The sequence below is a fragment of the Mytilus edulis genome, chromosome 8 (genome assembly GCF_963676685.1).
Source record: "Mytilus edulis chromosome 8, xbMytEdul2.2, whole genome shotgun sequence".
Taxonomy (NCBI): domain Eukaryota; kingdom Metazoa; phylum Mollusca; class Bivalvia; order Mytilida; family Mytilidae; genus Mytilus; species Mytilus edulis.
The window spans coordinates 32,299,632-32,314,180 of record NC_092351.1 but is presented as its reverse complement, the minus strand read 5'-3'; the positions used below and the strand labels follow the sequence as shown (position 1 = coordinate 32,314,180).

The following is a 14,549-nucleotide window of genomic DNA, read 5'->3' as shown; positions in this document are numbered from 1 at the left end:
GTGACATATAATTTAATTTGGATGTAACGCGTCTTCTGATTGGCTGACGTTATTTTATTATGAGCCCATAGACATAATTTAGTCATGTGACCGTGACGTGATCAACGTTTTTTCATGGTTTTCTACGGTTTAAAGTGGAATTTAGAATTAAATTATAAGAAATGACTGTAATATTTTTTCTGTCTATTCGAAATAACATAAAAAAAATGTGGTGCACACTGTTAAATAACCTGCTACGCGCGTTATTCAGTGTGCACCAAATTTTTTATGTTATTTCTCCATAGACAGAAAAAATATTACAGTCATTCCTTAAATAAAATTTTCTGACGTCAGACACCCAAATCAATGAATGTGTTAACTTTGTAGATAGATGTTTTTGTGTTCTTTTAAATTGTTTCTTTTAAAATTGTTATACGAAGATGACTGATGTACCCATATTTTGACTATTTTATTTATTGTGTCTGTTTAGTTAAAGCAACAATGTAAATATAACGGAATTTGATGAGACTGTCATCAAAGTGAGAGGGTTAGCGCTATAAAACCAGGTTTAATACACCATTTTCTACATTTGAAAAAGCCTGTACCAAGTCAGGAATATGTTATTTGATTTTTCCATGTGATTATGGACTTTCCGAATTGATTTTCCTCTAAGTTCAGTATTTTTGTGAATTTACTTTTTGTATACCGTAGTTTTTTCTTTTGGTCTTGTTTTTTTTTGCCATTGCATTGTCAGTTTGTTTTTCTATTTTTGAGTGTGCATGTCTCTTTGGTATCTTTCGTCTTTCTTTTATATATTCCAAATAAACTGCAGTGGTCGTCTTAAGCTTTCAATGATATGATAGTTTTCTCTTTTCCTTTTCTTTAAATTTACTTTTGTATTGAAGGTCACATTGGGAAATTAACAACAGCGCTGTTCCCCTTGGAATTTGTGTTATTTGTTTATGTGCGTATGGTCATGACATAGTGGTATAAACTATTTTTGGAGTGTAAAAAATTCTTTGGATGTTTTAGATAAATTACGTGCTTTTGATGGTCCTTTGATTCTGTTAATAGTTTTGATTTTTCTACTCTTTACACTATACTTCCACACTATCTTATTAAACAAAAGTTTTCCTATTTAATTACATGGTCGTTTGGTAAAGCTGAATGTAGATATATTTGCTGCAACTCATTTAAAACTTCTTCTCTAATGAGAAAGGTAAATATGCTAGATACACTTACTGGAGGTGTGATGAGATGATTGAAGCTGTTAATTTTCTCCTTGATAATATTTATGTACGTTTCGGCAACAAAGTTTATCGATAGGTGGTAGGTATCCCCATTGGCACTAATTGTGCCCCTTTAATAGCAGACTTGTTTTTGTACTGTTACGAATCACAGTTTATGACTAAACTCAGTAAAGACCCGTCGAAATTGCATTTAATTGATAAATTCAACAACACTTACCGTTATCTTGAGGTGTTGGGAAACTAATTTCCCTCATCATGAGATTGTTGCTTTTCTCTGGCTGTTTATGACGCCTTTACACTAAATCCATTGGATGTTGGATGTGTACGGATTGATAGTTTAGTCTTAGAAGCATGAGTTTTTTATTAGGTGTTAGTGCCTTTGAACTAGCTGTCAGATAACTGCGAGTACTCTCAGATATGTTCATTGTGTCTTTTTTGTGTCGGGATGTATAAGTACCTGGCCACGTCCACTTGTATTTTATGTCTATCTGATGAGTTAAGCCTTTTTCAACTAATTTTTATGGTTCGTTCTTATGTTGTACTGTTATACCACTGTCCCAGGTTAGGGGAGGGTTGGGATCCCGCTAACATGTTTAACCCCGCCACATTATTTATGTATGTGCCTGTCCCAATTCAGGAGCCTGTAATTCAGTGGTTGTCGTTTGTTTATGTGTTACATATTTGTTTTTCGTTCATTTTTGTACATAAATAAGGCCGTTAGTTTTCTTGTTTGAATTGTTTTACATTGTCTTATCGGGACATTTTATAGCTGACTATGCGGTATGGGCTTTGCTCATTGTTGAAGGCCGTACGGTGACCTATAATTGTTTATGTCTGTGTTGTACTGTCATTTTGGTCTTTTGTGGATAGTTGTCTCATTGGCAATCATACCACATTTTTTTATTTATGTTACCTGTAAATGGGGACGAAGTCTGTATAAATTATTTTTTTGTAACTTAAATGTATTTGTTAAAAAAAAGAAACAGAAATACCGTAACGTTTCTGATTTTGGTTCTGTTGTTAGAGATTTTAGTTGTGACGTTATTTAAGTTATGACATAATATGCAATGTAAACAAAGAAACGCTATCACTAGGTAACGTTTTTTCATATCAAGGAATTATTAAAATTGAAATTGGTATTGCGTTCCTTTCTATTTATACTAGACTGATAAATATATATTTTACTCATAGATTTCTGCGCAGATGCGGGAATTCAAAACATGACATCCAAAAAATTGAACGATTTTGAGTTCATTAGTACAATGAAAATTTCGGGAAAATTTTCCCGATTATTTTTCTTTTTTTATTGATTTTTCGACTGTTATTGGGGACTTAGTCCCCATTATATTTTCATTTTAATGTAGATCATTTTTCTCTGAACAATAGATTTAATTTTAACTGTTTTGGTATCTTGTAAAATAAAATTTAATCGGCAATCATACCACATCTACTTATAATTTTATATTTTCTACATGACGTTTTTTTCAAGGCCAATTCATATTACTGTTTCATAAACTTGTTTTGTATAACTATTGGCAATTCAAACTAATTGATTGTGATATGAAACAAAGAACAACGTGTCATGCAAATACAATCTTGTTACTACGATTTGTTATTACCATACACCTACATAAACCTTATTTTGAAGCAGACTGAGAAAAATGAAACTTAGTTATTTTGTCAGAAGATAAATGTGTTTATTAGAAAACAAAGTTTACAATCATATTACTCTTTAAAAGTAGTAAACATTCTGCCAAGAACAACTGTGGGTTGGTGTTTGATTGATGTTATATTTATCCCACTTCTCGGTTTTTTTAAATACGTTTCATGAGTAGAAGACACTGCCAAGCGTATTATTTGATGCATTTACTTGTTGTATTTTAGGAAGAATATAATGGTAACAGTGGTAAAATAAAATTTAAAAATAATGGATGGCGGAAAGATTTTGTATTGCCACTGTATGAAACAAGAATGGATATGGGAATAGCTAAAGTGAGTATACCTACAAGAAAAATTAATATAAAGTCCATGCTTCTTTTCTGGATTGACCTTCATCAACAATGCCCAAAAATAAACATTTGAAATCCATGCCTGTATAAATACGTAAAAACATTTGGAGTAATATGAATGAAAGGGGGCAAAACAATAGCCAAATATATACATATTATGTAAATTTTTCCGGAATGGAGTTGAACCATAAAGTCAGACGTAGCGGTAAAGTTTAAGAAATGTTTGTTACATATAACATCAAGTCAGTGCAGTACAATTTTTTGTCGTATAGTATTGGCCTGTTATCTAGTTTCCACTTTTAGACATGTTTTTTGTATCATCTGAATGGACTGATTTTTCAATTGATATTGACATTTGACTATTCGTTACGGCAACGATAAATTTAGTAGGTCACAAAAGACTGTACTTTATCTTCTTGTCAATCGCAGTTTGTGATGTTTCAAATCATTTACAAAACACACTCCTGCAAAATTTCATTTTGGCTAATTTGAGTGCATTCTGAAGATGATAAAACGTGAAACGTCTTATGTAAACTATATACATATATTTTCAAAGTATTGTTAGTGGACGAAAACTTGAAGCTTATAAAATCGAAAATTTTCACCAATTGTGTTTTAAATAAGAACACGCTTAAGTGTATTGAAATTATCATATGTTTTTGATAAAATAATCAGCGTTCCTTCTTGTATATACAGATATAGAAAGATGTGGTATGAGTGCCAATAAGACAATTCTCCATCCAAGTCACAATTTATGAACGAATAGGTCAAAGTACGGTCTTTAACACGGAGCTTGGCTCACACCGAACATCTAAGCTATAAAGGTCCCCAAAAATTACAAGTGTAAAACAAATCAAACGGGAAAACCAACGGTCTAACATACATTGTATATAAAAACGAGAAACGAGAACATGTATTAGTAATGGCAAATAATCATACAACACGTAATTCTTTTTTTTTTATAGGTTGGAAGTTTTAATCCACCAAACCGGCTTAACTTACATAAACCAGATCTGGTTAAAAAAAAATACCAGAATTATACAAATGAGAACATAATTTGGCGGATAACCACAGTCAAGGTGACAAGTAACGTTTCTCTTACACTGTATATATATGTATATAAAAATTTCTCATAATATGACTGTCAATCGTATAATACACAACATTTAAGTTGTCCCTAGTACAGTCACGAAGAACAATTTATCCAAGCATCTGAGTAAATGCCTTCCTCGTGTCTCTTAAACGCATACATTTATTTTGGTCATAGTTACAACTACTTACTAATAGTTTATTCTTCTTCTTATTATATATGTCTTTGTTTTTTTTCTTCTTTATTTACAGTTTAGACAGATTTAGACTTCATCATTTATACATTGAATAGCGTATTAGTGATAGCTGCTTACATGTATAAAGAAGCTTTTGTCGTAGCTTAAATTTAGTCAGGTTTTCTTCTATAGTGACAATTATCTCCTATATCTAATTGTCATGTTTAACATAACTATTGAATTAGTTTATAACGTACTTCTTATCCGTTGTAATACCAGAGATTCCCCTGTTGACGGCGTTAATTGTATTGCACACAGCCACATTTTTTGTTGAACGTTTCCCCTATTTTGTCCAAGTCATATTTCAAATGAATATGAAAGATTTAATTAGTTATCAAAGGTACCAGGATTATAATTTAGTACGCCAGACGCGCGTTTTTTCTACACAAGACTCATCAGTGACGCTCATATCAAAATATTTAAAAATCCAAACAATCACAAAGTTGAAGAGCAATGAGGATCGAAACATTATAATTGATAATAGCTGTTGTTTATTCTTTAACAGGAAGAACCTTATGTAATGCATAATGAACTTGGACAACAAACTAACGCCATGTGTGGTAGGGAAAATTTTACAGGATATATTATAGATCTAATAGATGCTGTTGCTGCACATATGCAAATCAAATATAAATTATGCATTGCCAAAGATGAACAGTATGGAAAGGAACTAGAAAATGGTACATGGAATGGAGTGATTGGAGAATTAGTGAGAGGGGTGAGTACATTTATCAATCATTAGATGGTACATGGAATGGAGTGATTGGAGAATTAGTGAGAGGGGTGAGTACATTTAACAATCATTAGATCTCTTAGTCCAAAGCGTTATAAACGGTACAAATATTACTGCATTGTCCGTGATACTCGAGGGCAAATGGGACATTGAAGAGCTGATGCAACCTTGAAGGACCATATGGTATAGCAAAATTATTATAATATTAATTTGAAACGATTTACGAAAAAAAATAAATTTGAAAACTAAATTTTTAATAAAGATTTCTAATTATAAAATACAACCTTACTCTTGGAATAATCAATGAAATAGATATGAAAAAAAAATCATTAACGGTTATATGTCATGCCATAACAACAGGGATTACAGGCTGCTTGAGATATATTTGATATTCGTAAAGACTTGTACTGATAATAATTTGAAACAAAACAAAATAGTTGAACTAGATATTAGTAGTAGTAGTATAAGTTGTAGTGTCACCCGTAGAAGTATCACTGTATTACCATCTTTATAAACTGGAAGAAGCTGCAGGAATTAAAATACATTAACAATTAATAAATTATATATTGTAGACTAACCGTTCTTCACAAAAACTGCAGATGTGCGAATTTTCACCTAACATGCATCGCAAAGTCTTGTTAAATGATAATGTAAACCAAGCAGTCTGATCTTTAAGAAGTACACTATCAGTATGCTATATAAAGTTGTTTATGTTCTTTTTTTCATATTTAGGAAGCTGATATAGCATTTGGGGCAATGACAATATCATCAGAACGGGAACGAGTCGTCGATTTTACGAAACCTTTTATGAGTTTAGGCATCAGTATAATGATAAAGAAACCAGCCAACAAGAAAGCACACACCTTTTCATTTATGGACCCTTTGTCCTATGAAATTTGGATGTGCATTTTGTTTGCCTACGTCGGAGTTAGTGTAGTATTATTCCTTGTCAGTAGATTTAGTCCAACAGAATGGCATATAGAAGACAACAGCACAATAAAAAATGCCTTTACAATATCTAATAGTTTATGGTATTCCTTGGGTGCATTTATGCAACAGGGGTGTGATATAAGTCCTAAGTAAGTTTAATAATATTAAATTTTAATAAATTGTAAAATAAGTCATCTGAATCATGATAAAATACTGTGGACACATTATTATTAGTTGGATACCAATTTTTGTTGGTTTGTGGATACAGGTAAACCACGAATTTAAAGGTTCAACGAGTGTCAAATTTTATATAGGTCTGTATGCAGACTTTGGCAAAACCACGAAATCAAATATCCACGAAAATGCAAGTTTCCTTAAACCATGAAATGAAATATCCACGAAAATGCAAGTTTCCCTTAAACCACGAAAATAAGTACCCACGAAAATAAATGAATCCACAGTTCAAAACATTTTTTGTTGTACGTCAACATTTGTTTTACATTTAAACACATAATAAGATTTTCGAATTACTCTGTCAGTTTATTGTCGAAATGTTGTCTTTGCTACATAAAGTTTGTAAGTGGTACATGTATAATAAGTAGCCACAATTTTTAAACAAACTTGGTTTCTAGTATTTTTTATCAACTTAAGGTAAATTGAATTTGAAGGAAAACACATATTTCATTGTTTTATCGAATACATATCTTATTACTGATGGAGAGACGCTAAGTATGGAATTTCTATTAGACGAATGACAAAATCATTTCTTTCACAAAAGCGTTTATGGATTGCTTTATTACAATTCAATGTTTACAAAATGAACAGAGAAACTGATATTTTGAGATAAGACCGATATAAGATGTTAAATCGACGAATGAATTAGAATATTTTGATATGAGCGTCACTGATGAGTTTTATGTAGACGAAACGCGCGTCTGGCGTACTAAATTATAATCCTGGTACCTTTGATAAATATTAGAAAAAAACCATCATTTTTTTTTTATAAATTTCGAGTTTTATTGATTGATTGTTGGTTTGCTAACATCCTGTGGCTAACCTTTCATGCATGTTCAGGACGATTCGAGTATGAGGGTACGAGTATAAAGATTTGACATTGTACCAATAACAAGAACATTAGATAAACGAAACAGAATACAATATATTGTACATTTGAATTTAGAGTTTAATAGATTTCTAAGAAACTAAAAGATTCATTTTAACTGAGATAATTTTTGTAGATCGGTTTCTGGTCGAATTGTTGGTAGTGTATGGTGGTTTTTCACTTTGATTATTATATCATCTTATACTGCAAATTTAGCGGCTTTCCTCACAGTTGAGCGAATGAACACACCTATTGATTCTGCAGAGGATTTAGCAAAACAAACACGTATTCAGTATGGAGTGTATGAAGGCGGAACCACCTATAATTTCTTCAAGGTAACTTATGCATCTTGATTTAAAAATGTAATGTCTTCTGTTAAATTTGTTGAACCTTTATTAAGAATAAAGGTATATTTAAAGCATTTACCAGAAGCTACTATTATAAAGACACTGTGTAATCCTGTAATTAAAATATGCATATTGTTGACTATTAATATGTAGCAATCCATTTTATAAATAATCTTACAATATTACAATAATATTCACTGCTTAAATTTAAGTATTAAATCTAAGCAACAATTCCTAAGGTCTTCAAAAGTGTCATACGCGATTTGCTTCACTATATAAAAGAAGATGTGGGATGCTTGTCGCATTCATCGATTGTTGGTTTTTGTTATTCATTTAGGAACAGTTGTCCCAGAGTCACCTACTTAGTACATGAAAATACAATTATGATGAGTCAAACAGATTCTTTAAACAAGAAATTTGTCTTTCAGAAATCAAAAGTAGCAATTTATGAACGAATGTGGGCTTACATGTCATCTGCCCAAGATGTGTTTGCAAAGACAACACGAGAAGGGGTGAAAAGGGTCCGGGATGAAAATGGGAAATATGCATATTTAATAGAATCGTCAACAAACGAATATATTAACACCAGAAAACCATGTGATACAATGAAGGTCGGAAGTAATCTAGATTCAAAGGGTTACGGCATTGCAACTCCGATTGGATCAAATTTAAGGTATAACTATATGTTGATAAAATATCATTCTCCGTCTGTCTCAATTTGTACCATTTTGTTTATGCTAAATAACTTTGTCAACCACATTTCTAATACAATGTAGCAGATTTATATAGATCAACAAGGTTTACATTAAAAAAAATCTGTTTCTGTTTTAGTTTGTATTGTCTTTTGTAATAAGTTGCAGTTATATATTGTAATTTGTTGTATGTTTGTTTAATTGTCTTTTTTTATTTGTTTTTTTTTTATTTTAAAATAAATTGATTGTTTTGTTCTAATATATATTATACCTTATCTTAAACATGTAATAGTCGTATTGATTTTGAGGGTCGCAAAATTATGAATGATATATATATATTAACTGACTTCATCAGACAAGCGCCTACATATATACCGTTCATCATTTATGCTTTCAACAAAACAATTGAAAAAAGGTGCATAGCATTGAAACCAGAAAGATAGGAAAAGAACGCATGCGTTCCGTCGAAAATAGAAATAACAATGTGAAATATGTATAAAACAAGACCGAAAAGCAAACTATATAAGCAGCGATATATGTCCATGGTATGAAATAACGAATTTATTATATGACCACTCAAATGCCTTTGTGTCCTTTTACCAACTACAGCTTTGGTTGAAATATGTGAAATGATCGGTACTGTATAATAATATTATTACTATGTGTGTTGTCGTTTATATTTGACTGTCTTATTACATATAATTTCGCCAACAGATTTTTGTATTCAATACTTTTTGTTCTTTGATTTAAAATATATTCAATGCCTTTCAATGATACAAGCAATGTTAGTATGATTATCATGTCATCTTGTAGAGACAGACTAACGCTTGCAGTTCTTAACTTGAGGGAAAGAGGACGTTTACAGTCATTAAAGAAAAAGTGGTGGGACGAGCGATCAGAATGTGGAGATGATGCCACTGTCTTGGTAAGCCACATACGATTTTACTAAGACATTAGTTAATGTAAACCAAAATTCATGCAGGTGCTCTCGTTGTGTTGAAGCCCCATTGTTGAACTTCGGTTGTTTTCTTCTTTGGACGGGTTGTTAGCACTTTGATATCTTTCCAATTTCCATTCTCAATTTACTGTAGTTAATTATATATATCGATTAATAGACCAAGTCAGTAGGCACTTTGCGTAGACAATGTTCGATTCATGAAGAATGTGAAAATTATCTGCTCCTTGTTGGGGTTGTTGTCTCTTTGACGTATTCCCCATTGCCATTCTCGATTTTACTGTACACATTACTAATGCATTTTAATAGACTATTGATAATGATAATAACAAAAATAATACTAGTTAATAATAATAATAATCATAATTCACTTCTGTTTTATTAAGGATGGTAGCAATGCTGAGTTAAAATTGAATAATGTTGCTGGAATTTTCTACATTTTAATCGGTGGATTAGGTTTGTCAGTAATCATTGCTGGATTCGAATTCCTATACAGGTCAATAGCTGAATCCAGAAAATCTCAGGTATGAGAAAATTATAGACCTTTTATCCTTTAATAAAGAAAAGTGTATATGAACAACTACAAGCACAAACTGACAGTTATCATCATCATCAAACAATCTACTTTTTGTTTCAGTTGTAGCTTATCTTAAGAAGCTTAAGGTATTGGATATGACGATAGTGCACATAAGAATTTCTAATTTAATAACAGATTTATGTAATTATCATCTGACAAAAGTTTGTTATGAGCGTTATGTTGCCAGTGAGCTTTGTTTCATTCATGAATTTGTTGTTTACTTTTAAGATGCTACTTAATAACTTTCAACATATCGACAATGTATATGCAATATGTATAGCAGGTAATCGATCTTTGAATCAATCGATTATTGACTTATGAAAGTCCGCCATCAACACAATGTACTTTATTGGATCGACAAATGCAAATAAAACTGACGAAGTTGCTGAAAAAGTGGCACAATAATATTACATCTGTGAAGATGCTAGTGTAGCTAATTTGTAATCTAAACATTCCACAGCGTTCGGCATTTTGGGTGCTCAATGCTCTTCAACTTTGTACTTTCGGCTGTCATGTTTTAGTTAAGCGTCCCTAATAAGTCTTTTCTAGACGAAACGCGAGACTGGAGTATAAAATTATAAATAATGGCAACAGCAGTATACCGCTGTTCAAAAGTCATAAATCGATTGAAAGAGAAAATCCGTGTTACAAAACCGAAGGAAACACAGGAAACACATCTGCATCAAAAGGAAAACAACAGAACAACAGAAACATTAAAATGCATCAAAAACAAGCGCCAACATACATAGAAATGATCTATTTGATAACAAATTACCTAATTTCTGACTGGGTACAGGACATATCAAGAAGACAATGGTGGGTTAAACCTGGTTTTATGGATAGTTAAACCTCCTGCAATGTTAAACGATATCGCTAAAATGAAAACACTGCGTAAGCCTATATGTACATGTATATACGACCTTAGTAATATACAAGTAAGGCAGTATCTATAATGGCAAACACGAACCGTACTGAATTGAAGTGCCGACAAAAAGATTGAGTGATTTTGAGGTGGACACACTATAATATCTAAGAACTACATGAGTTGTTTATACATATTATATTGTATAGATATCCTTACCCATTGTTCAAAAATATAAACCAAGCGATATTTTGTTGTGTCTTTATATTTGTTACAACAGTAATTTGGTTTTCATTACGATAAAAGAATATTTCTGCACTATCATGAGCAATGTACGTACATGTATGTTGCTCATGCTAGTGCAGAACCCGTTGTTGGCATGACACGGGTTATGTTCTTCTCATATATGTTATGATGGTATGATACTAAACCCCTAACGGGAAGGATTGTGCCTGATATTCATATGATGAAGATCTTTCAATCAGTGTAATTGAAGTCTGGATCTGGCATGTCAGTTAACTGTTAGTAGTCTGTTGTTATTTGTGTATTATTGTCATTTTGTTTATTTTCTTTGGTTAAATTTTCTGACATCAGACTCGGGCTTCTCTTGGACTGAATGTTAATGTGCGCATTGTTATGCGTTTACTTTTCTACATTGGCTAGAGGTACAGGGGGAGGGTTGAGATCTCATAAACATGTTTAACCCCGCCGCATTTTTGCGCCTGTCCCAAGTCAGGAGCATCTGGCCTTTGTTAGTCATGTATTATTTTTAATTTTAGTTTCTTGTGTACAATTTGGAGTTTAGTATAGCGTTCATTATCACTGAACTAGCATATATATTTGTTTAGGGGCTAGCTGAATGACGACGCCGGGTGCGGGAGTTTTTCGCTACATTGAAGACCTGTTGGTGACCTTCTGCTGTTGTCTGTTCCATGCATGGTCGGGTTGTTGTCTCTTTGACACATTCCCCATTTTCATTCTCAATTTTATTAAGGTGATTATATTTGTTTTATTTGTTTATTTTCAGAAAACTTTTGGTACAATCGTTAGACAAAAAGCTCGACTTTCCTTCAGAGGATCTATAGATTCAACCAACCCTGAAGCTTCAACTCCTTTAAAAAGTTCAGGATCATTCGGAACAGTAAGTCTGCCTTTCTGATCGTGTATTTTTATCTCAATTAAAAATATGTATTAATGCTGTAAACTTGAACTGATTTTTTAAACAAGGCTTAATACATGTATCAGTCATTAATTTGTTGAGATAAAATGTCCGCCTGTAGAATTTAATCTTTTACCAGAAAATAAAAAAAAAACTTGTTTGTGAAAGTAAAACACAGCATTCAAATCACCTCATTATGTGATCGTCCTGATATTCATGTGATATTTGTAATAAACTATTAATATACTGTATTCATCAACAATATCACTTAATTCCAACTAATTAACATTGAAATACAAAGCGGAAATGCCTTTACAAACATGGTACAGTAAGAATATACTGCAACGTTATTACACACAAGAAGAAAGTTTATTTAAATGATCTTTATTTTATAATTTCACCACAAACAAAAAGCAAAAATACTCACTGAATTGTTTGCAAAAAAACTGAATACAACGTAATGGAACGATTTAATTTCTTTTTTATGTAAACAAAACCACGTTGTATCATTTTCTGTATGGAAGGTTATGTAAAAGTCTATAAACTTGAACGAATTACAAATTTATGATGGTTTTCTCTCATTTTTATCTTTTAATTTGGTAAATAACTTATTACCTCATAACTAGCATAGGGAAAATACATGTATCACTTTGAAGTTGATTGTTCCTTATTTTAAAACAAAACCATAAGTAATTTGTGGTTGTACCTAAAGCATGTCAAAATCAAAATGCAGGAAAATTCTTTGCATAATTTGAATAGGAATTTCATGATTTATCTTATACATAATGTTTAGAAAAAAAACAACATAACATGTTTCTGTAACGTTTACTATAGAGACATACTTAACCATGTATCCCCTGTGTATCTAAGGCAAAAGTACACTTTCCATTGATATCAATTCGATTATTTATGATTACTTTTTTGTAGTATAAATATAATGGACCAACACAATTACCTGGTTTTGACCCTTATGTCGACACAAATACTCATACAGAAGTATAACGTCAGATAAACAACTGGTGTGGAGTTAGAGGCACTCGTGTTGATGTTACTTGTGATACATTTTACATATGTACAGTTTAAAGACATTCTTTATTTACATGCTTTTGTATTTTGCAAATTGTTTCTATTGTATAAATGGATAAAACATGACTTTGTATATTCGATGTAACCTATAAAGTGGTGATTTTTCTAAGTCATTTGTATATACTCCCTATATGTGTTTTAAGTGCAAAGCAATTATGTAATGTTCAAATTTCAAAACCTTTTAACAACCCAACTGCAATTGAAATGGAAAAAAACTCATACTAGGAAGACAGTTCTTTCAATGCACTTTTCGTTACTTTTATTACAATTATGATTTAGTTTAATATAAGAATATATAAGAACGAATGTATACACAAAGCAAGGGCATTTGAAGTAGGAAATATGCAACACTCAAGATCCTTAAGTTTTATATCTTGTTCTTTTCATTGAACAGACTAACTATTCAATACTTATAACTACATTTTTTTCCAAGGACTATGCGAACACGATTTCTATCATTTGTTGTCTTTTATGTACCTGTGCAATTTTTTTTTGAAGAAGCTCGTGTCAGCATGAATGTTACGTTACATTTTAAATTGAAGGTTTCTTTAAGAATAACGGCAGATTGATGTTAGCCAACAAAAATAACGTATTGAAACTTACATATAATGTTATTATATTGTGTTGTGCTTGGTTTCGTTTTTAAAGCATACTTGAATAAAACAAATCTCAATATTATTACAAAACATAACAAAAATATACCGTCGTCTACGATCTTAAAAACAATTGTTTTATTTGTATTTTATATTGAGGGTTTGTTTTATATCTAGACTGGTATTGTAGTTATGTGTATATTGTTGTCATCTTTAATTATTGGTTCAATCATTATAATTATATTTTATAATTCACACGTATCTCTCGTATAAATTCTAACAACTCAGGCCTGGTACAGTATGAATTAACTTGATACACAAAAAGAAATTACATATATTTATCACATTCAAAACTAATTTGAAGTAATCATTTTCTAGGTTGAAATATGCTGTTAAGTCTTTATATTTTATTGAATAATTGAAAGATATGCAGACATAATATGTTGTATAGAACAAAACAAAAGGTACTTGAAAAAGTATGCCATTCTAGTAGACATGTTACGAAAAGGTATATTTACGATTCTGGGGTTGACAAATGTGGGGACTGTGTCAAAACGCATAAAAGATTACCTGTATATACATTGGATTTTATTTAAAAACTGCATTTCACAGGCAATTCCGTATGGAACGAATATTCAATAACATTTATACCATAAAAAATATAAGAAATATATATTAATAATTTCCATTATATTTTTAAGAAAATATACAGCAAAAATGGGGGGACGATCATGTTAATGCAGTAGATGTGCGGTACAACGGTGACACGGGGTACATACCTGTGACCGAGGCCTTAATGGATCTTGCAAATAATCTTAAGTATTATATTCTGTTTTATACCTTCTCTTAAATATATTTGTAACGGTAATTTTTATATAGTTTAAAAAAAGCAAACGGTGTATGTATTTTGATCCAGTTGTTTGCCACCTAAATTTGTATCTAACGGGGTC

General features: G+C 31.4%; 1 protein-coding gene across 1 annotated transcript in view; it reads left to right on the top strand.

The window, feature by feature from the left end:
* The window catches only part of LOC139485382 (glutamate receptor-like), a 29,476-nt gene extending 15,458 nt beyond the window's left edge, over window positions 1–14,018 (top strand). Inside the window, exons 8-17 of the mRNA XM_071269831.1 lie at window positions 3,114–3,221; window positions 4,204–4,317; window positions 5,069–5,281; window positions 6,029–6,375; window positions 7,465–7,663; window positions 8,104–8,348; window positions 9,181–9,292; window positions 9,709–9,846; window positions 11,789–11,902; window positions 12,848–14,018. Of these exons, the coding sequence (XP_071125932.1) occupies window positions 3,114–3,221; window positions 4,204–4,317; window positions 5,069–5,281; window positions 6,029–6,375; window positions 7,465–7,663; window positions 8,104–8,348; window positions 9,181–9,292; window positions 9,709–9,846; window positions 11,789–11,902; window positions 12,848–12,922 (1,665 nt within the window). The 3' untranslated portion in view covers window positions 12,923–14,018. The remainder of the gene's footprint in view (window positions 1–3,113; window positions 3,222–4,203; window positions 4,318–5,068; window positions 5,282–6,028; window positions 6,376–7,464; window positions 7,664–8,103; window positions 8,349–9,180; window positions 9,293–9,708; window positions 9,847–11,788; window positions 11,903–12,847) is intronic.
* Window positions 14,019–14,549: the final 531 nt, after the last annotated feature.